Genomic DNA, 22724 nt, shown 5'->3' with positions numbered 1-22724 from the left:
GCTAGCACTAACAAGCTTAAAGGCAGCGCTCCCTTGGAAGTTTCACCCTATACTTTTCCACCGCGATCAATACCCCTCTATTCCGCGCTCTGGCGGTCTGACCGATCACTCCAAGAGGGGCGCGGAACACAATGCGGTTACGAATAATGGCGAACAAGAGGGAGGAAATCTGGCCGCGACTGCTGGCGCAAATTAGCCTCAGTGCCAAGCAGGCCGCTGTACCTGAGCACCCAAATGTGAAGTTTATGCAAAACTGCGAATGGTACGGCGAGACGAAACGCCTAGCCCCCTTCATTATTAACCGCTGCTCCTACTGGCAGAGGCAATGGACGTACAAGTTAGGCGCACCTCATTAGCTCGACCGAAACACAGAACCAAACCTACTGCCGTCGAGTCCCAATGCTTCGGCGTTCTGAGAGCAGAGTCGTCGCAACCCGCAGGGCCAACCCGAGAGCCGTAACGAGACAAAGGCGATCGAGCTCCGGAAAATCGCTCTTCTGGTCCGGCGACCGCTGGCGGCGCTTTCTGGAGAACAAAAGCGCCGCAGTTCGGCCGAATACACCCCGCAGGGTTCGGCCTCGCACCACTCGAATGAGTTGCTAATCACTCACGCTGATCGGTACACCGCGCCCCGCGTGGCGGCGGCGACTCGCTTTAAAAATGGCCCCAGCCCGCCGCTGTCCCTCACAGCACGTCACCTGGATGCATAAAACATCGGCTGCCCCCGCGGAGAGCGCAGAGGGACACGGCGGCGGCGGCCGCCTAATCGTGTGACCGACCGGCTACGCCTGAGAAGCGGGACAAGACGAACGACGCCGCACGCACGCGTGCTGGGGGGAATCGAACCGCGGACTTCAGGTTCGCGCGCCCACGATGTATAGGAGAGTCCTACGGCGCATACCTGCTGAGGGGTGTACGACTGAGGTTGCGCCCTGGTATACTGTACAAAGGACGTATGCGAATATTCCATCATCATCGTGTTTATGTCAACTGCAGGACGAGGGACTCTTTCCGTAAACGTCCGACTGCCCCTATCTTGCGCTGTCCGAACCAAGTTTGTGTGTGTGCGTGTGTGCTTGTATATATTCGTCCTTTTATTAAAGGCCTCCATGTGATCCCATGTATCCCAATGGAGTGCTGTACACCGACCCTTTTTCAGGTCACCTTTACCGCTTTGCGCAAGTGCATGGCTGGAAAAACATCCATTCGGGGGAAATGCAAGTGATCTTCTAACAGCGAATTCAAGTGTTTAGCAATTCGTTGATTCCGGTGTGTCACAAAACTCATTATAACAGTATAAAAGAAAAGAAATCACCGGAAGTATTCGAAGCTGTGTCTGGTAGATCAACGGAATTAGAGTCAGTTGTCTTACCCGCTCGGCTACGGCCGTGAATTAGTGCCCGAGAGCCAAACGGCTTACTCACTCGGCTATGACTGTGGGGAGAGGAATCATGCCACTTTCTCGACACAGAACACGTGATAGGGCACACGTTGCACCTGCGGGCGCCTAGTTTAAGTGCGCGCGTTCTACACAGATTGGAGTACAGGTCGCTGCGGCAGCGAAGAAGAAGCAAATCGGCTGCAACCACGGTCGTGAAGGTTGCGTACAGCTTCGCTACCCTCAAGTCTTAAGCGTTCGTGTGAGCTTCCTTCATTTTATATGAAGGTACTCACACCTTATGACCTTAAGTAAAGCTTGGTGTCTGGCAAATTGGTACAGCATCGGTGAGGGATATGTGAGGGATATAGATAGCCCTTCCAAGCCAATGCGCAAGGTTTGGGCATATTGTAGGTTTGTAGGTTTGATTGTCATATTGTAGGTTTGATTGTAGGGTTTAACGCGCCGACGGAACGCAGGCGATGAGGCGCGCCGTAGTGGAGGGCTCCGGATTAATTTTGACCACCTGGGGATCTTTAACGTGCGCCGAAATCTCGTACACACGGGCGTTTTTGCTTTTCGCCTCCATCAGAAAAGCGGCCGCCGCGGCCGGGAATCGAACCCGCGACCTCGTGCTCAGTTTGGGCACATGCGCAAATTTGTGACTTGATCACGGGGTGCCCGTTTAGAAGATTCCATTGCCCTGTGGTCGTTGCTACATCCTCCAATTGGGCCGATGCCCCAAAGACAGGACCAGGGAACACCGATACGCACGCAAGCAAGTCAGAGCGGTAGGGAATCTTTCCGCACAGCGAGAAACGTGCAAATGTGAAGCTGCCTTCCACGAGACCGCAGTTTAGTTTCGTTCGAGTGACAAAACTTCACGGGAGGTATACGAAACCTTTGCCATGATGTTGAACCGCGAAGGAGAGAGCGTCAGCTCCCCTTTCAACCCACTCACTCACTGCGCGTGGGATAGTTTTTAGAGGAATCTTTTTAGCGGCAGCCAGTGCCACTGGCTTGATTTACGTAAGCATCTCTTGTTCCACAGCATGTTTCCCTTTCCCAATTTTCGCATTAATTGCTTTTATAGCGCTTCCTCTTGTCTCATCTATGCCTCTACAGCCCCAGAACAGGCCGATTTCAGGAAGGGCTCCCGAACTTTAGATTCCATGCTACGCCTCTAGAGCGTCGTACCAGGATCGAAATACTGCCTGGTCCGGTATATAACACCGCCGGATACCACGGGAGGTTCTGCTAGATAGGTTAAACCATGCTAGATAAGGCTCCCTGGGACACAAATAGCATCTCCTCACCAGACCAGGATTTAGCAACCCTGGTTGGGTACATTTGCTAAAAACCTCCCAATCATTACACAATCACTCTATCGGCCTCGAGGCACTCGATAAGCGTGGCTACAGATCTTTGGGACATGCTTTCGTCCTGCAGTGGACACAACCAGGCTTAAGATAAGATAGTGCTTCCTCTAGAATATACGCTTTGCCTCGATTAGAATAAAACCAGTTGCAAGTTCGCCGTTTTTACGTCAAAGTGTACGTTTTTTACGCGTGTTTCCGTAATAATTAGTCCCAGCGCGACCGGCCCTCCCTCAACGACACCCTTTAAAAGGATTTCAAAAATCGCGCGCTCCGAATCCCACGTTGCGTAAGTAGTACACGCTTATACAACACGCGAGGGGCGTATGAAATTCACGGAGAAGCGCCGCGGCATCTCCCTGTCAAGCGCGAACGACGGGCGCACCTGTCTTGCGGCCGACCTGCCGTTGCCGACGGGACCGTTGCGACCGCTGGAACCAGAGTGCCGGAGGCGTGGGAGACGAGTCGGCTGTGGCGGCGACAGAGCAGCTCGAGGACGACGACGAACTTCCTGCAGCGGCCGCGGAGCGCAGGAAGACGTTTCCTTAAAAACGACCGGTACTTGTAAAGTAGGCGAACGGTGATCAAAGCATGGGAAGCGCTCCAGGGGGACTCGCCTGTTAACATTCTTATGCGACTTGCTGATTCACGACCCACGGGCTTAAGAATCATCGTGCATCATAGGAAAAGCTTTACGGATGGATACAAATATTCACCACGGGCTTAAAAACCAAAACCATAATGCACCATGAAATCTTTTACAAATGAATACAAATGGTTACAATGGCCTAGCCTGCTTATTTTCGAAATACGTGATCTCTGTAATGACATAAATACACAAAACTCTCTCTTGCTAGACAACTAGCCCCGTATAGTGAAAACTAAATAAACCAAATTGTGTTCCTTGTCTATTTTCTTGTTTTATTAAATAAGCGATGTATTTCTACAAGAAGCAAACTAGGTAATTGGGAAAATTTCTATGGATTTGTAAACTCTCTTCGTATTCGTACGCGATGTCATAAGAATGCCATCAGGTGAGTCCCCTTTAACAGCACCGTGGCATAGCCCCTCCCTTACAGAGCTTTGTACGGTCGTTTAGACGCTTAGCACGAACATCAGATTCGACTTCGGCCTACAATATCTCGAAAAATTCTGTTGACAAACTGTTCAAACGAATGTGGATGACTTGAGTGCCCCGTTAAACTTCGGAAAAATGCAACAGTTTTGACTAAATTATCTTACACTAAGGCAGGAGGAGACGATACCGTATTTTCGCCCCTATAACCCGCACCCAAAAAGCGAAAATTTCAGTGCCAAGTAGGGGTGCGGATAAGCGGGGTTTGTACGTCAGTGTACCTTCACGGCAATGCCCGTTGTGCTGTGAAGCTCCTACGCAGTAGCACTGACTAAGCCTTCCATGGAGGGCGATTCCAAGAGAGATCGTGCAAAAAAACAGCTTCAAAAAATGCTGCATCAAAAACAACATGGATGGAACCGAAGATGAACTTGTGTAAAACAGTGAAGACTGCGGCTCAAGCGATAGCTCTAGCGAGAGCAGTGACACCGAGTGAATTGTGACTGTCGCCTTGCAGTCACTGTAGTCTACTTGCTAGGTACAGTATACGCTTTTTGTGTCTACACAGTCCGTGATGTGTTGGTTGAGCAGAAGCTTTGGTGTAGCCTGTCCTGTACCAAATGTGCGGGCAACACGCGAGGATTTCTTTTTTTCTTTTCCGGCGGGCCGAAAGTGGGGGTGCGGATGATTTGAAGGGGCGTGTTATACGCGCGAAAATACGGTAAGTGGCTAAAGCCTTGCTCCTGTAGCTAAGACGGTGGACGACTGTGCGCGAAGCTAGTCTCGTTCACGCAAAAGCATAGAAATGCGCAATGTTCGAATTTCGGTTTTGTGCACCGCAGATACAGACCCCGGGACCCCGGCCGAAAGAAGCGCGTAGACCAGGGTTATACAGTTTAATTCAGACCGCCGCGGGGTTCTTCGACGTGCGTTCGCAACGTGCTGCCGCACACGGGCGATCTTGACGGCCTGTACTGGATAAAAAAAAATCACGTCAACCTAACTCTGTTTACTTGCTTTATTACCCTAACGCGTCTTTAATTCTAGTGAGGGAAAGTAATTGGTGAGTTGCCTGCCTATTCTCTGCTTTGCTCGTTACGCAGTTAAATCTCAATGTTACGAAACGCGGATCTTACGCATTTGATTAATTAACGAACAAATTCGCGATTCCCAGCGTAGTTTCCCACAGGCTTTTCTAGACGTTTTCTAGATGTTTCTCATAGATGCTTTCCAGATCTAACGACGGGCCCGTTCTAATGAAAAAGTTCGCAGGTCCTACTGAGTTTGGGAAATCCAAGTTCCGCTGCACAGCTCATTTGAATGAAGATGGCGTTAAATGTAGTGAGTTATTCCGACGAGCCAAGCCAATGTTGAAAACGAATGAAATTCGCATTTTGTTTTCATGGCCCCATTAACAGACTTTTATTTTCACGGCGACTTTTATTTTCACGGCGGACCTGTCCTGCGCTAGGTTGTGACCAAAACTGCGCGCGTCTATCGGGTCGTGTCGACAAAGAATAATCGCACACGCTCGCTCTAGAGACAGTATGCAATGCTGAGTAGGTCTCAATTTATTGTAGGTATCTTGAAAAAACAAAAATCCGCTGAAATTCTAGACGCCTCTAGAATTACGGCGAGTTTCATTTAACTCTCGTAATTGCTTAGTTCACGCTGAACTTGTAAGCGTTAGTAATACACTGCCGTCTACGGGGAACATGGTGACAGAAAAGGACTGTGTAGTTCTTCTTTTAACAGCGAAGTTGTTAGAAAATCGTAATTTTCCGTGTCCGCAGTTAAAAACATCGAGAAGTTGCCGAGCGCGCGCAAGGGACCGCGGCGACCACCCGACATTTAAGAAAACCAAGATTATGCCAAGCGCCCGTGTGCGCGTGCCTCGTGACGACCGCCTATAACATGCCCGGCGCGTGTTTGTCAAGCCATCTGGTGCTGCCATCTAGCAGGACAGCCGGTAAAGTTTGCGGGCGTAGAATGAACTTTGAAATGCTGCAGCAGGATCAATTGGGAGTTGCACTGCCGCCACAAAATTCGTGCAAGCAGAAATCCCTACCCAGTCAAACCCGGTTGAAGCAGTTCACGCATGCTGCGGTGACATTGATCTGCGCGGCAGCCACAGGGTTCGGGACGATCATGCACTGGGTTAGTTTCGAACATTGAAGTCCCCTGCCTGCAGATCCATTGGACGGAGGCTTTGGTAGTGTTTTGACGGCGGGGGGCCTTAAGACAATCAGTGATGGTGATGATGATGATTTTGTGGTGCTAGAAACCAGTTCAATTTTTTTCAGCGTTGAAAACAGAGAGGTTTTTTAAACATAGCAGCTGCTTAGCAAATCATTATTTTGCGTGTCCGCAGCTAAAAATACCAAGAAATTGTCCAGTGCACGCACGTGAGCGCAGACCTTGTGGCGACCGCAAGGCCGTTAACAAAACCGAGAAAATGCCTAGCGCTCGCGTGTGCATGCCTCGCGATGACCGCCCAGTGGCCCTGCATGCGCACGTTTGTCAAGACAAGAAAACTCACTTGGGAAGATCGGCCAAGATTGCGGCGTCCACCCGGCAGTTAAAAAATTAGTAGTGGCTCAGCTCTGCTATGCCAGAATATACGCAGCGTGAGCTAAGGTTCAGCAATCCAGTCCAGTCCAGTCCAATTCAGTCTAACCCAGTCCAGTCCAGTCCTGTCCAGTCATTGCTCCCCGCGTATGCTCAGCACGGCTCTTCACGAGTCACGCGAAACGGCCATCAAGCGGCTCCGGTGCAGCGCCAGACTTGGCCACTGCGCAATTGAGGCGCACACCTGGGCCCGCGCCGGCGCCAGTGCGTGTGCCGCGGCTATGACGCAACAGAATCCATGACAATCCACTTTAATTCAATCCAATCGAAATGCAATTCAATCCAAGCCAATCCAATTCAATCCAATGTCCCTCGCGCTTGCGCAGAACGGCCCGTCACGGCACACGCGAAACTGCTCAACAATTATTTCTCAGCGAATAAACATACTTGTATTTTGCCTGCCTGGCCCATTTAAAGTCAGCACGATAGCCAAAAAAAAAAAAAAAAAAAAAGATGCCCCGTTCGCGCCTTCTGCCCTTCCGCTTACAATTCCTCGTCACGGGACCACAACTTGAATGTGGGGGCTACGGTTACACCCGGTGCTCGCCACGCACCAACACCGAGATTGCTCCCGGTGTTCCGTGAGGTGTTTAATATGTCCCGTTCGCGCGTTCTGCCCTTCCGCTTACAATTCCTCGTCACGGGACCACAACTTGAATGTGGGGGCTACGGTTACACCCGGTGCTCGCCACGCACCAACACCCAGATTGCTCCCGGTGTTCCGTGAGGTGTTTAATATGTCCCGTTCGCGCGTTCTGCCCTTCCGCTTACAATTCCTCGTCACGGGACCACAACTTGAATGTGGGGGCTACGGTTACACCCGGTGCTCGCCACGCACCAACACCGAGATCGCTCCCGGTGCCCCGTGAGGTGTGGAAAACGCCCCGTTCGCGCGTTCTGCCCTTCCGCTTACAATTCCTCGTCACGGGACCACAACTTGAATGTGGGGGCTACGGTTACACCCGGTGCTCGCCACGCACCAACACCGAGATCGCTCCCGGTGCCCCGTGAGGTGTGGAAAACGCCCCGTTCGCGCGTTCTGCCCTTCCGCTTACAATTCCTCGTCACGGGACCACAACTTGAATGTGGGGGCTACGGTTACACCCGGTGCTCGCCACGCACCAACACCCAGATTGCTCCCGGTGTTCCGTGAGGTGTTTAATATGTCCCGTTCGCGCGTTCTGCCCTTCCGCTTACAATTCCTCGTCACGGGACCACAACTTGAATGTGGGGGCTACGGTTACACCCGGTGCTCGCCACGCACCAACACCGAGATCGCTCCCGGTGCCCCGTGAGGTGTGGAAAACGCCCCGTTCGCGCGTTCTGCCCTTCCGCTTACAATTCCTCGTCACGGGACCACAACTTGAATGTGGGGGCTACGGTTACACCCGGTGCTCGCCACGCACCAACACCGAGATTGCTCCCGGTGTTCCGTGAGGTGTTTAATATGTCCCGTTCGCGCGTTCTGCCCTTCCGCTTACAATTCCTCGTCACGGGACCACAACTTGAATGTGGGGGCTACGGTTACACCCGGTGCTCGCCACGCACCAACACCGAGATTGCTCCCGGTGTTCCGTGAGGTGTTTAATATGTCCCGTTCGCGCGTTCTGCCCTTCCGCTTACAATTCCTCGTCACGGGACCACAACTTGAATGTGGGGGCTACGGTTACACCCGGTGCTCGCCACGCACCAACACCGAGATCGCTCCCGGTGCCCCGTGAGGTGTGGAAAACGCCCCGTTCGCGCGTTCTGCCCTTCCGCTTACAATTCCTCGTCACGGGACCACAACTTGAATGTGGGGGCTACGGTTACACCCGGTGCTCGCCACGCACCAACACCGAGATCGCTCCCGGTGCCCCGTGAGGTGTGGAAAACGCCCCGTTCGCGCGTTCTGCCCTTCCGCTTACAATTCCTCGTCACGGGACCACAACTTGAATGTGGGGGCTACGGTTACACCCGGTGCTCGCCACGCACCAACACCGAGATCGCTCCCGGTGCCCCGTGAGGTGTGGAAAACGCCCCGTTCGCGCGTTCTGCCCTTCCGCTTACAATTCCTCGTCACGGGACCACAACTTGAATGTGGGGGCTACGGTTACACCCGGTGCTCGCCACGCACCAACACCGAGATTGCTCCCGGTGTTCCGTGAGGTGTTTAATATGTCCCGTTCGCGCGTTCTGCCCTTCCGCTTACAATTCCTCGTCACGGGACCACAACTTGAATGTGGGGGCTACGGTTACACCCGGTGCTCGCCACGCACCAACACCCAGATTGCTCCCGGTGTTCCGTGAGGTGTTTAATATGTCCCGTTCGCGCGTTCTGCCCTTCCGCTTACAATTCCTCGTCACGGGACCACAACTTGAATGTGGGGGCTACGGTTACACCCGGTGCTCGCCACGCACCAACACCGAGATCGCTCCCGGTGCCCCGTGAGGTGTGGAAAACGCCCCGTTCGCGCGTTCTGCCCTTCCGCTTACAATTCCTCGTCACGGGACCACAACTTGAATGTGGGGGCTACGGTTACACCCGGTGCTCGCCACGCACCAACACCCAGATTGCTCCCGGTGTTCCGTGAGGTGTTTAATATGTCCCGTTCGCGCGTTCTGCCCTTCCGCTTACAATTCCTCGTCACGGGACCACAACTTGAATGTGGGGGCTACGGTTACACCCGGTGCTCGCCACGCACCAACACCGAGATCGCTCCCGGTGCCCCGTGAGGTGTGGAAAACGCCCCGTTCGCGCGTTCTGCCCTTCCGCTTACAATTCCTCGTCACGGGACCACAACTTGAATGTGGGGGCTACGGTTACACCCGGTGCTCGCCACGCACCAACACCGAGATCGCTCCCGGTGTACCGTGGGGTGTGGAGACGCCGTGTACGTGTCACGTACACAGTGCACCGCCGCAAGTGCGGTGTACCACGCCTGTGTGCATAGGCGAGCGTAGCTCAGCCCATGCGTCCGGCGTCGGTAGAAGCAAGGCCCAGTGCGGCAGAAGCGTGGCTCGGCGGCCAGCCGCGGTTCTCCGGAAGTTCGTTGCCATGGAAACGGTGCTCACGCGGCACCTGGGAGATGCGACCGCATTAAGGCCGGCTCCATCTCCGCCATGGTCAGCGAACTCCACACATCTGGCGAGTGGCGACGAGACGATGGCAGCCCAACTCGGAAGCAGGCTCACCCGGTGTCTTGGAGGTACGACGATTGGCAGCAGTGATGACTGGGTCGTCGAGGGCGCAGCCTCGGACCCTGCATCAGCTGCCGCCGACGTCGACGCGCCGTCGTCGACCTCGCGCTGTTTCCTACACCAAGGCGGCGCTGCCGCCAAGCGAGGCCTCCAGCGTTTCCTGCACCAGCTTGGCGCAGTCGCTGGACGCCTGAATTCCACGAAATTCTCGAGGAACCAGTCGGCCATCATGTCGTCGAGGCACGGGCAGAGGATCGGAACGCCTTGTTCCGACATCGTGACGACGTGCCCGCACTCGCGGCAGATGGGAGGCTCCACGGCTGGCTGCGGCCAAGCTTCGGCCTGGCTGGGCCCAGCCATGGCTGCCCCCTTGGCTGCCCAAGGGGGCGAAGGTCCGCCGAGGAGACACTGGATGTGGGTGTTGTGTCCAACACACACACACACACACACACCAGTGACCAAACGACGCGCTCCGAGGAATGCGCAGAGCTCAGGCTCCAAAGACTCGAAGGCACCACGAACACGACGGACCACCCACAATGGGCACTATGTCACGGTTGTTGGACCCTTATATATATAGCATGATGTTGGGGTGGAAGGACGATGTGTTTTTTGTAATGTGTGACAGGTTGACACTAATGCGTAAGAAAGAAGTGTTGTGGACTAGGCAAAATTGCACGCTGCTCGAGGACACGTTACGTGAGAGGTTGGGCGGGCGATGTGGTGTGGGTGAGGGGCAACAACCGCTGGGCCACCTATCTGGCGCAGTGGGTACCAGAGAATTAAAAACGATTATAATGATATAATGATGGTATGATGATGATGATGATGATGATTGATTTTTTATGGCGCAAGGGGGATGGAAAACGAATCAGGGGAACAGCATGGACCCGGTGGAGGGACCCCCTACAGAAGTTTGCGGGCGTAGAATGGACTCTGAAATGCTGCAGCAGGATCAATTGGGAGTTGCACTGCCGTCACAAAATTTGTGCAAGCAGAAATCCCTACCCAGTCAAACCCGGTTGAAGCAGTTCACGCATGCTGCGGTGACATTGATCTGCGCGGCAGTCACAGGGTTCGGGACGATCATGCACTGGGCGAGTTTCGAACACTGAAGTCGCCTGCCTGCAGATCCATTGGTCGGAGGCTTTGGTAGTGTTTTGACGGTGGGGGGCATTAAGACAATCAGTGATGGTGATGATGATGATCATGATGATTATTTTGTGGTGCTAGAAACCAGTTCAGTTTTTTTCAGCGTTGAAAACGGAGAGGTTTTTTAAACATAGTAGCTGCTTAGCAAATCATTATTTTTCGTGTCCGCAGCTAAAAATACCAAGAAATTGCCCAGCGCACGCACGTGAGCGCAGACCTTGTGGCGACCGCAAAGCCGTTAACGAAACCAAGAAAATGCCTAGCGCTCGCGTGTGCATGCCTCGCGATGACCGCCCAGTGGCCCTGCATGCGCACGTTTGTCAAGACAAGAAAACTCACTTAAGGAGATCGGCCAAGATTGGGGCGTCCACCCGGCAGTTAAAAAATTAGTAGTGGCTCAGCTCTGCTATGCCAGAATATACGCAGCGTGAGCTAAGGTTCAGCAATCCAGTCCAATCCAGTCCAATTCAGTCTAATCCAGTCCAGTCCAGTCCTGTCCAGTCATTGCTCGCCGCGCAAGCTCAGCACGGCTGTTCACGAGACTCGCGAAACGGCCATCAAGCGGCTCCGGTGCAGCGTCAAACTTGGCTACTGCGCAATTGGGGCGCACACCTGGGCCCGCGCCGGCGCCAGTGCGTCTGCCGCGGCTATGACGCAACAGAATCCATCACAAGCCACTTTAATTCAATCCAATCGAAATCCAATCCAAGCCAAGCCAAGCCAATCCAATTCAATCCAATGTCCCTCGTGCTTGTGCAGAACGACGCTTCACGGCACACGCGAAACTGCTCAACCTCGGCCAGTGTAGCTTACGCTACAAAAACAACCAAGAAAATTCCGAGCGCTCGCGTGTGCGCGCCTCACGACGACCGCCCAGCGTGTCCGGCCCGTGCTTGCAAGCCAAGGATACCCAATTAAGGGCAGATTGGTCAAGATTGGCCAAAAAAAAAAAAAAAAAGAAAACCACAGCGTTCGCCTCAATTGTGGGAACACTTGCTCGGAACGAGAAAGACAGGTCATAGCGTACGCCCCTCCAAGGTGATGACCAATGATTATAGCTTTGAAAAAAGAAAATAAAGGAAGCTCACACTTGTAGCAACAATGATGGAATGAAGGTCGTTGCGGCAGCAAAGAAGAAGCAATTCGGCTGCAGTCGTAGACTTAGTGAAGGTTGCGTACAGCTTCGCTAACTCCAAGTCTTACGGGTTAGTGTGAGCTTCCTTCATTTTTTATCGTAACTATGCCGAAATAAATTGTACGCAAATTAATTTATAACTAATTCTAAGGAAGTAATGTGTGTGTGTGTGTGCCTTTATTCGATCGATATAGTATAACGTTCCCGTACATATACAGTAGAATCTCGATAAACGGAAATCGCTAGAACGGAACTGCCGCCTAAACGGAACAGTAGCCTGTACGTTGGTTGGTTTTGTATTCGTATAACGTAAAAAAGCTCTCGGTAATCGGAACTAAAGTCTCCACGTCACCGCATAAACAGAACTAGAACTGGAACTTCTTGTGAAACTCATTGGCATGAGAATCAGCTTTTTACGGTTCCGGCTGTTTCGTTTTTTTTTTTCTTCTTCTTCATCCACGTTTTCTTTTTTTAGTCTTGTTGGCCTCGTAAGCCTCGTCTCGTTAGTGGTCAGCCGTGTTAGCGCAACGAATGCAACATCGCAGTTCTTGTTCCAGTACTTCGGTAGCGACTCAAGACTCCGAGGTTACAGGGCTCAGCTCCTGCCGCCTCGTTCGTGCCATCGTGGTGCTATTCGCGCTTCATTACCGCGTTGCCGTCTTCTAAATTCGGTGGCTCGTAAGCACGCGCGAAGTTGAGCCTTCTACAGCCTCCGTGAAGATGCAGTTGCAAGGACAAATAATGGATGCATCTTGTAGTGCTCGACGACTCATTTTTGCCAAATCAACTTTGTCAATGCTGTACCTAAACCTCTTGTTTTCTTGGTTTCTGAACAAAAAAAAAACTATCAGCTACATTCACCTTCTAGTTTCTAGAGTTCCATGAAATGGTATTAAGAGTGTGTACGCACATTAAGAGTGTGTACGAAAGAAGCGCGTAGACTAAGGTTACAAATTAATTCAGACCCCCGCGGGGTTCTTCGACGTGCGCTTGAAATCTGCTGCTGCACACGGGCGTTCTTGATGGCCTGTAGGGGATTAAAAAAATCACGGGAGCTTAAGTCTGTCTACGTGCTTTGCTCCCCTAACGCGTCTTAATTCTAGAGCGGAAAACTAATCGGTCAGTTGCCTGCCTATTCTCACTTTTGCTCCTTACGCAGTTCGATCTCATTGTTACGAAACGCGGATCGTATGCATTTGATTAATTAACGAACAAATTCGCGACTGCCAGCGTAGTTCCCCGTATGCTTTTCTAGACGTTTTCTAGATGTTTCTCACAGATGCTTTCCAGATCTAACGACGGGCCCGTTCTAATGAAAAAGTTCGCAGGTCCTATACTGAGTTTGGGAAATCCAAGCTCCGCTGCACAGCTCATTAGAGTGAAGATGGCGTTAAATGTGGTGAGTTATTCCGACGAGCCAAGCCAATGTTGAAAACGAATAAAATTCGCATTTTGTTTTCACGGCCCCATTAACAGACTTTTATTTTCACGGCGACTTTTATTTTCACGGCGGACCCTGTCCTGCGCTAGGTTAATTGTGACCAAAATTGCGTGCGTCTATCGGGTCGTGTCGACAAAGAACAATCGCACACGCTCGCTCTAGAGACAGTATGCAATGCTGAGTAGGTCTCAATTTATTACAGGTATCTTGAAAAAAAAACAAAAATCCGCTGAAATTCTAGACGCCTCTAGATTTACGGACAGTTTCATTTACCTCTCGTAATTGCTTAGTTCACACTGAACTTGTAAGCGTTAGTAAATACGCGGCCGTCTGCGGGGAGCATGATGACAGAAAAGGACTGTGTAGTTCTTGTTCTAACAGCGAAGCTGTTAGAAAATCGTAATTTTCCGTGTCCGCAGTTAAAAATATCGAGAAGTTGCCGAGCGCGCGCACGCGACCGCGGCGACCACCCGACAGTTAAGAAAACCATGAAAATGCCAAGCGCCCGTGTTGCGTGCCTCGTGACGACCGCCTACAACGTGCCCGGCGCGTGTTTGTCAAGCCATCTGGTGGTGCCATCTAGCAGGACATCCGGTAAACAAGGCGCAGCAGTCCACTGCAGACTGAACGGTGCACCTGAAGTTCACTCGAAGACCCGTCCTTCTGACTCACGGTAGACGTCACGAAAACGAACGATTTGGCGGGAGAATGAAAGTAATTATTTCTCAGCGAATAAACCATCGTTTGCTGCCGGACAAGCGCTGGGGGTATACCATACCATGCTTGTATTTTGCCTACCTGGCCCATTTAAAGTCAGCACGATAGCAAAAAAAAAAAAACAAAAAAAAAACGCCCCGTTCGCGCGTTCTGCCCTCCCGCTTGCAATTCCTCGTCACGGGACCACAACTTGAATGTGGGGGCTACGGTTACACCCGGTGCTCGCCACGCACCAACACCGAGATTGCTCCCGGTGTCCCGTGAGGTGTGGAAAACGCCCCGTTCGCGCGTTCTGCCCTCCCGCTTGCAATTCCTCGTCACGGGACCACAACTTGAATGTGGGGGCTACGGTTACACCCGGTGCTCGCCACGCACCAACACCGAGATTGCTCCCGGTGTCCCGTGAGGTGTTTAATACGCCCCGTTCGCGCGTTCTGCCCTTCCGCTTACAATTCCTCGTCACGGGACCACAACTTGAATGTGGGGGCTACGGTTACACCCGGTGCTCGCCACGCACCAACACCGAGATCGCTCCCGGTGTCCCGTGGGGTGTGGAAAACGCCCCGTTCGCGCGTTCTACCCTTCCGCTTACAATTCCTCGTCACGGGACCACAACTTGAATGTGGGGGCTACGGTTACACCCGGTGCTCGCCACGCACCAACACCGAGATCGCTCCCGGTGTCCCGTGAGGTGTTTAATACGCCCCGTTCGCGCGTTCTGCCCTTCCGCTTACAATTCCTCGTCACGGGACCACAACTTGAATGTGGGGGCTACGGTTACACCCGGTGCTCGCCACGCACCAACACCGAGATCGCTCCCGGTGTCCCGTGGGGTGTGGAAAACGCCCCGTTCGCGCGTTCTACCCTTCCGCTTACAATTCCTCGTCACGGGACCACAACTTGAATGTGGGGGCTACGGTTACACCCGGTGCTCGCCACGCACCAACACCGAGATCGCTCCCGGTGTCCCGTGGGGTGTGGAAAACGCCCCGTTCGCGCGTTCTGCCCTTCCGCTTACAATTCCTCGTCACGGGACCACAACTTGAATGTGGGGGCTACGGTTACACCCGGTGCTCGCCACGCACCAACACCGAGATCGCTCCCGGTGTCCCGTGGGGTGTGGAAAACGCCCCGTTCGCGCGTTCTACCCTTCCGCTTACAATTCCTCGTCACGGGACCACAACTTGAATGTGGGGGCTACGGTTACACCCGGTGCTCGCCACGCACCAACACCGAGATCGCTCCCGGTGTCCCGTGGGGTGTGGAAAACGCCCCGTTCGCGCGTTCTGCCCTTCCGCTTACAATTCCTCGTCACGGGACCACAACTTGAATGTGGGGGCTACGGTTACACCCGGTGCTCGCCACGCACCAACACCGAGATCGCTCCCGGTGTCCCGTGAGGTGTTTAATACGCCCCGTTCGCGCGTTCTGCCCTTCCGCTTACAATTCCTCGTCACGGGACCACAACTTGAATGTGGGGGCTACGGTTACACCCGGTGCTCGCCACGCACCAACACCGAGATCGCTCCCGGTGTACCGTGGGGTGTGGAGACGCCGTGTACGTGTCACGTACACAGTGCACCGCCGCAAGTGCGGTGTACCACGCCTGTGTGCATAGGCGAGCGTAGCTCAGCCCATGCTTCGGGCGTCGGTAGAAGCAAAGCCCAGTGCGGCAGAAGCGTGGCTCGGCGGCCAGCCGCGGTTCTCCGGAAGTTCGTTGCCATGGAAACGGTGCTCACGCGGCACCTGGGAGATGCGACCGCATTAAGGCCGGCTCCATCTCCGCCATGGTCAGCGAACTCCACACATCTGGCGAGTGGCGACGAGACGATGGCAGCCCAACTCGGAAGCAGGCTCACCCGGTGTCTTGGAGGTACGACGATTGGCAGCAGTGATGACTGGGTCGTCGAGGGCACAGCCTCGGACCCTGCATCAGCTGCCGCCGACGTCGACGCGCCGTCGTCGACCTCGCGCTGTTTCCTACACCAAGGCGGCGCTGCCGCCAAGCGAGGCCTCCAGCGTTTCCTGCACCAGCTTGGCGCAGTCGCTGGACGCCTGAATTCCACGAAATTCTCGAGGAACCAGTCGGCCATCATGTCGTCGAGGCACGGGCAGAGGATCGGAACGCCTTGTTCCGACATCGTGCCCGCACTCGCGGCAGATGGGAGGCTCCACGGCTGGCTGCGGCCAAGCCTCGGCCTGGCTGGGCCCAGCCATGGCTGCCCCCTTGGCTGCCCAAGGGGGCGAAGGTCCGCCGAGGAGACACTGGATGTGGGTGTTGTGTCCAACACACACACACACACACACACACACCAGTGCCCAAACGACGCGCTCCGAGGAATGCGCAGAGCTCAGGCTCCAAAGACTCGAAGGCACCACGAAGACGACGGACCACCCACAATGGGCACTATGTCACGGTTGTTGGACCCTTATATATATAGCATGATGTTGGGGTGGAAGGACGATGTGTTTTTTGTAATGTGTGACAGGGGGTTGACACTAATGCGTAAGAAAGACGTGCTGTGGACTAGGCAAAATTGCACGCTGCTCGAGGACACGATACGTGAGAGGTTGGGCGGGCGATGTGGTGTGGGTGAGGGGCAACAACCGCTGGGCCACCTGTCTGGCGCAGTGGGTACCACAGAATTAAAAACGATGATCATGATATGCTGGCATGATGGTTATGATAATGATTGGATTTTTATGGCGCAAGGGGGATGGAAAACGAATCAGGGGAACAGCATGGACCCGGTGGAGAGACCCCCTACAGAAGTTTGCGGACATAGAATGGACTCTGAAATGCTGCAGCAGGATCAATTGGGAGTTGCACTGCCGCCACAAAATTTGTGCAAGCAGAAATCCCTACCCAGTCAAACCCTGTTGAAGCAGTTCACGCATGCTGCGGTGACATTGATCTGCGCGGCAGTCACAGGGTTCGGGACGATCATGCACTGGGCGAGTTTCGAACATTGAAGTCGCCTGCCTGCAGATTCATTGGTCGGAGGCTTTGGTAGTGTGTTGACGGTGGGGGGCCTTAAGACAATCAGTGATGGTGATGATGATGATGATCATGATGATGATTTTGCGGTGCTAGAAACCAGTTCAGTTTTTTTCAGCGTTGAAAACGGAGAGGTTTTTTAAACATAGTAGCTGCTTAGCAAATCATTATTTTTCGTGCCCGCAGCTAAAAATACCAAGAAATTGCCTAGCGCACGCACGTGAGCGCAGGCCTTGTAGCGACCGCAAAGCCGTTAACAAAATCGAGAAAATGCCTAGCGCTCGCGTGTGCATGCCTCGCGATGACCGCCCAGTGGCCCTGCATGCGCACGTTTGTCAAGACAAGAAAACTCACTTAAGGAGATCGGCCAAGATTGCGGCGTCCACCCGGCAGTTAAAAAATTAGTAGTGGCTTCGCTCTGCTACGCCAGGATATACGCAGCGTGAGCTAAGGTTCAGCAATCCAGTCCAGTCCAGTCCAATTCAGTCTAATCCAGTCCAGTCTAGTCCAGTCCAGTCACTGCTCCCCGCGCATGCTCAGCACGGCTGTTCACGAGTCACGCGAAGCGGCCATCAAGCGGCTCCGCTGCAGTGTCAGACTTGGCTACTGCGCAATTGAGGCGCACACATGGGCCCGCGCCGGCGCCAGTGTGTCTGCCGCGTCTACGACGCAACACAATCCAACACAATCCACTTTAATTCAATCAAATCCAAATCCAATCCAAGCCAATCCAATCCAATTTCCCTCGCGCTTGCTCAGAACGGCCCTTCACGACCCACGCGAAACTGCGATACCCAATCATGCGGATTGGTCAAGATTGGCCAAAAAACGAAAACCACAGAGAGAGAGAATGGTTTTATTGAGGTAAGGAGGCCAGATGCCCTGGGGGGAGAGAGGTCAAAAGGTAGGGGAAAGAGCAGTTCAGCGGTGCTCCCTGTTCAGACAGTTCTCTTTCTCTGCATATTAATGCGCATGCTCGCTGTTCATATGCGGTTCACAGGTCACTAGCTTGTTTTCTTCTCAGTTTTCGCACAGAGATCGGGCAGATGGAGCGTGCTTGGTGCACTCTAGGGGAGTCGGACAAGCTGCTACACCATGTTAAAGAGACCATTCTCAAGAGCGCATTCAGTAATCAATTCAAGGGTTGGTGGATCTTCCCGCACCCGGCGTATGTGTTCGGATTCGGATGTAGGTACCGGGCCAATGGCTAAAAGCTGCTCACGGCCTCTGTCGAAGGCGGGACATAGCCAGATTAAATGAAATAAATTTGGTGTGCCATCACAACCACAGTGTGGGCAGTGGTGGAGCTCGGACCCTGCAGGGGCTGTCCATTTGTAAACGACGTGAGGGGTGTAGGCCGCATTGGCGTAGACTTTGTTTGCGAATATTTCCCCCGAGCGTGAAAGAGGCTTTAGAAGGGCGAGGACTCCGTCCGGTGTCGCATCTTGCAAGCGTTGTCTGCTTAGTTTCTTTAGATACCGAAGCCGAAGTTGCCAATCCGACTGGAGTTGGGAACCGCGGGAGGTGCTTGAAGTCGCTCCCTGGCAGCAGCGTGTGCCTAAAGGTTGCCATGTGCACTCATGGTGTGTCCCGGTGTCCAGGCGATGCGAATAGTGAAGCCTTCTTGTTGTAGGTCGCGTACCGAAGTCAGAATTCGGGTCGCCGTGCTATTAGGCGCGAACGCACGGTTCAGCTCCCGAAGTGCGACGTGGGAGTCCGTGATTATTCTGAACTTCTTAATGGAGAGGGTGGAGGAATGGGTAGCATTTCGGCTGGCGTACCCGCAAAATTTCCTGCCATTTTTCGCGGGGCTACCATGGTTGCCAGACCAGGACTTCCCTCTGTTGATTAGCTTGCATCATAATACATTCGTGGGTACTACAAACGTATTGGGGCCCGTTTATAAAGGCCACGGATCTGTCAGCCCGCTCTGGTAACAAACCCCTGCGCGCTCGCGCCGTGGCTCGGGCTCGGTCCCGGGTTCCTTATTTTTTTTCTCTCTCTCTCTCTCTCTCTCTCTCTCTCTCTCTCTCTCTCTCTCTCTCTCTCTCTCTCTCTCTCGCTTTGTCCCTAGGGGAGGTGCTACAAACGTATGGGACCCGTAAAGGCAGTCCGTAAAGGGGAGCGCAGTCTTGGTATGCCAATCATGGTAGCCCCGTGGAAAAATGGCGGGAAATTTTGCGGGTACGCCAGCCGAAATGTTACCGAGGAATGTTCGCCAATGTGCCGGATTGCTCCCAAAATTCCCAGGAGTTCCACTTCTTCCACAAGCCCGTATGTATTGGAGACGTGACGGGATCCATTTATTTGGGGGATATATGTAGAGGTCCAGGCTATGGCCGCCGTTCTTCCGTCAACCGCAGCGTCCGTGTAAATGTCTGCCTCATCGTCGGCCTTGTCGTTGACGAGGGTTCGAACATACTGCTCTCGGGCAGTTTGATGAGTTCTCCTAATTGGTCTGCGACGCGGGATGCCAATCGAAGGTCGCTCCCACGGAGGAATGGGCGGTGGAAAGTTCATTTGGTTAAAATTACTTTTTAAAAAAGTTGATCCCATTCAGTAAGCACTCGTCCCTGAGGAGAATGCTCCACATGATTCTGAAATCGCAGCTTTGTTTCCTCTATAAGGGTATGGAGGGGTGGAAGGGGGACCCACTTGATACAGAATATCGACTCGCGTGAAGTTAGGAAGGCCACTAACCGCACGGAGAAGATGGCGATTTAGCTTGTGAAGGTCAATAACATGGGACGGACGTAGATCATACACTGGGAAGCCGAAGCATAATCGTCCAAGTGCCACTGCGCGAGCGAGCATAGTACAAGCGTGTTGGTGTGCCCCACCATATTTACTGGACAACCGGGTGACCAGGTGTAAAGTAGAGCGCCAGGTCTTCCTAAGTTGGGCTACCCATTGTTTCGGGCTGTTGCAACTGCTAACGGGAACACAGCGTTCGCCTCAATTGTGGGAACACTCGCTCGGAACGAGAAAGGCTCCAGCGTTCGCCGTAATCGTGGCATCGCTTGCCCGAGCGAGAAAGACAGGTCATAGAGTACGCCCTTCCAAGGTGATGTCCAATGATTATCACTTTGAAAAAAGAAAATGAAGGAAGCTCACACTTGTAGCAACAATGATGGAGTGAAGGTCATTGCGGCAGCAAAGAAGCGGCAAATCGGCTGCAGTCGTAGACTTCGTGAAGGTTGCGTACAGCTTCGCGAACTCCAAGTATTACGCGTTAGTGTGGGCTTCCTTCATTTTTTATCGTAACTATGCCAAGATAAATTGTACTCAAATTAATTCATAACTAATTCTAAGGAAGTTATGTGTGTGTGCCTTTATTCGATCGATATAGCGTAACGTTCTCGTACATATACAGTAGAATCTCGATAAACGGAAATCGCTAGAACGGAACTGCCGCTTAAACAGAACAGTAGCCTGTAAGTTGGTTGGTTTTGTATTCGTATAGCGTAAAAAAAGCTCTCGGTAATCGGAACTAAACTTGCCGCGTCACCGTATAAACGGAACCATAAATGGAATTTTTTGTGAAACCCATTGGCATGAGAATAATCTTTTTACGGTTCCGGCTGTTTCGTTTTATTTCTTCCTCCATGATTTTTTTTTTAGCCTCGTTGGCTTCGTAAGCCTCATCTCGTTAGTGGTCAGTCGTGTTAGCGCAACGAATGCAACATCGCAGTTCTTGTTCCAGTCGTTCGGGCTCGATTCAAGACGCCGAGGTTACAGGGCTCAGCTCCTGCCGCCTCCTTCGTGCCATCGTGGTGCTATTCGCGCTTCATTACCGCGTTGTCGTCTTCTAACTTCGGTGGCTCGTAAGCACGCACGAAGTTGAGCCTTCTAGCCTCCGTAAAGATGCAGTTGCAAGGACAAATAATGGATGCATCTTGTAGGGCTCGACGACTCATTTTTGCCAAATCAACTTTGTCAATGCTGTACCTAAACCTCTTGTTTTCTTGGTTTCTGAAAAAAAAAAAAAACTATCAGCTACATTCACCTTCTAGTTTTTAGAGTTCCATGAAATGGCATTAAGAGTGTGTACGCACATCAGTTGGCACTTTCCAACATCTATCTCAGTAAACGTAACTCCTGTTAAAGGGAACTAATTTTTTCGGTCCCTTGAAGTTCCGTACAGTCTACTGTATCTTGATACAGTTCTTCACCAATACAGCTTCTGTGGTTTTCCATCTTCACAGTAGTGGACGGTCTCCAATTTTGTTTCTTCGCCGTCATCCGATAAACCGTCGTGGCGGGGGGGAGTGGAGTACAAACAGCGATGTCGTGCTCAGCAGCTCAACGCCCGGCCGTTGAGCAACCAGGCGTGCCGCTGAGCCGGCGAAATGGCTTAGCGCAAATTCATCTGCTCAGTGTCTTGAAAAATACCGTCTCTAAATTCCGCAACCTCGTTCTGTAATCAATGCAAGTTTTTTTTCAGGCAAAATACGTGCTCGTCTGCAACCGCACTGCCTGCGCAAACCGCTTGCTAGACGTGGTTTATACATTCCGGCGCAAACAGCGGTTGCGGAAGATACGGACCGGGCACAACGTTTACGGAGGCGGTTCGACGTGCGTGCCGTTGGAATTAATGAGAGGATGGAAAGGGCGACCACAGACTCTTTAAACGGGCCATGCAGACAAAATACAGGTTTGTTTTATTCGAAAGCCCCCGCGTTTTATAGTGCCCCAAGCGCTTGTCCGCAAGCAAACGATGCTTTATTCACTCATAAATTAATCAATTTAAGTTGGAATTTTGGTTCTCCCGCCAAATCATGTGTTTTCGCGACGTCTGCAATGACATCACAAGAATCGCTCTGCAGACGATTGCGGAGCCTTGTTTACCGTTAGTCAACCTAGATGGCGCCACTATACCGCGGCGGGCCGTTTCCTGCCTTTGTTTTAAATGCAGAGCATTTCTTAGCCTCGCCTCTTCCTGCGTCGGACGGCGTCAACAGCTCCGCGTCCGCAGCAGGTGCGCCTCTCCTCCTTCCCTCCTCTCTCTCAACAGCAGCTGGCGCGCGCATGCGTCGTAGTCAGCCCGTTCGCTCCGTCGCGGTCCCGGCGTAACAGGTGCGTGATAGCAGCGTGGTGGGGCGTGGAAGGGCGCGCGCTGCTTGCGCATACGCGCTCTCCCTCTACTGCGCGCGCTGCAAATATACAGCGGCTAGCGGTCGCTCGTGCTTCAGTCACTGCGTTTCTCCTTCCTTCCTCGGTTGACGCTCGCTTCCACGTTTACTCGTGTCTGCTACTCCAGCATCACGGAAAAAGCGATGGAAGCAACACTGCCTTCAACCAGTACCGAGGCCCCAATGCTCTGCATTTACTCGTGTTCCCCTCGCGGGAAGGCGCGGGAATTTTTTTTGACCATATTTATAGCTGGCTTGTTTTTGTTAAGGAAGAAAATCGTTTCGTGAAGCATGGTCGGTGTTCGTTCGACAAACAGGGTCACGTAAGACACCGTCGTTTACGCCAATCACCCAGTGTCTCCAGAGAAAACCCCAAAGCGTCGCAGTGCTGTGCAGCTAAAACAATCATAGTGCGTGCAGTATCAACAGCAGTACGCATCGGTACTTCTATGTTCGCGTGTACTTTCGTAACTTCCGCTTTTTACCCCACCATTCTTATTGCTATAAACAGA

The 22724-nt window shown here is 52.8% G+C and overlaps 1 protein-coding gene across 2 annotated transcripts in view; it reads right to left on the bottom strand.

Annotated features, from left to right (window-relative positions):
• The window catches only part of LOC144138522 (uncharacterized), a 176400-nt gene that overhangs the window by 123274 nt on the left and 30402 nt on the right, over positions 1-22724 (bottom strand). Inside the window, exon 2 of one of the 2 annotated variants that reach the window (XM_077670851.1) lies at positions 3140-3265. The exons of the other annotated variant lie outside the window; for it this stretch is intronic. Coding sequence (XP_077526977.1) covers positions 3140-3265 — 126 coding nt within the window. The remainder of the gene's footprint in view (positions 1-3139; positions 3266-22724) is intronic. 2 annotated transcript variants of the gene reach the window in all.

The sequence above is a fragment of the Haemaphysalis longicornis genome, unplaced genomic scaffold, assembly GCF_048455015.1.
Source record: "Haemaphysalis longicornis isolate Haplotype H1 unplaced genomic scaffold, Haemaphysalis longicornis Haplotype H1 scaffold_5, whole genome shotgun sequence".
NCBI lineage: Eukaryota > Metazoa > Arthropoda > Arachnida > Ixodida > Ixodidae > Haemaphysalis > Haemaphysalis longicornis.
Note: the sequence above shows the minus strand (reverse complement) of the source record. Positions and strands in the feature narration are given on the sequence as shown.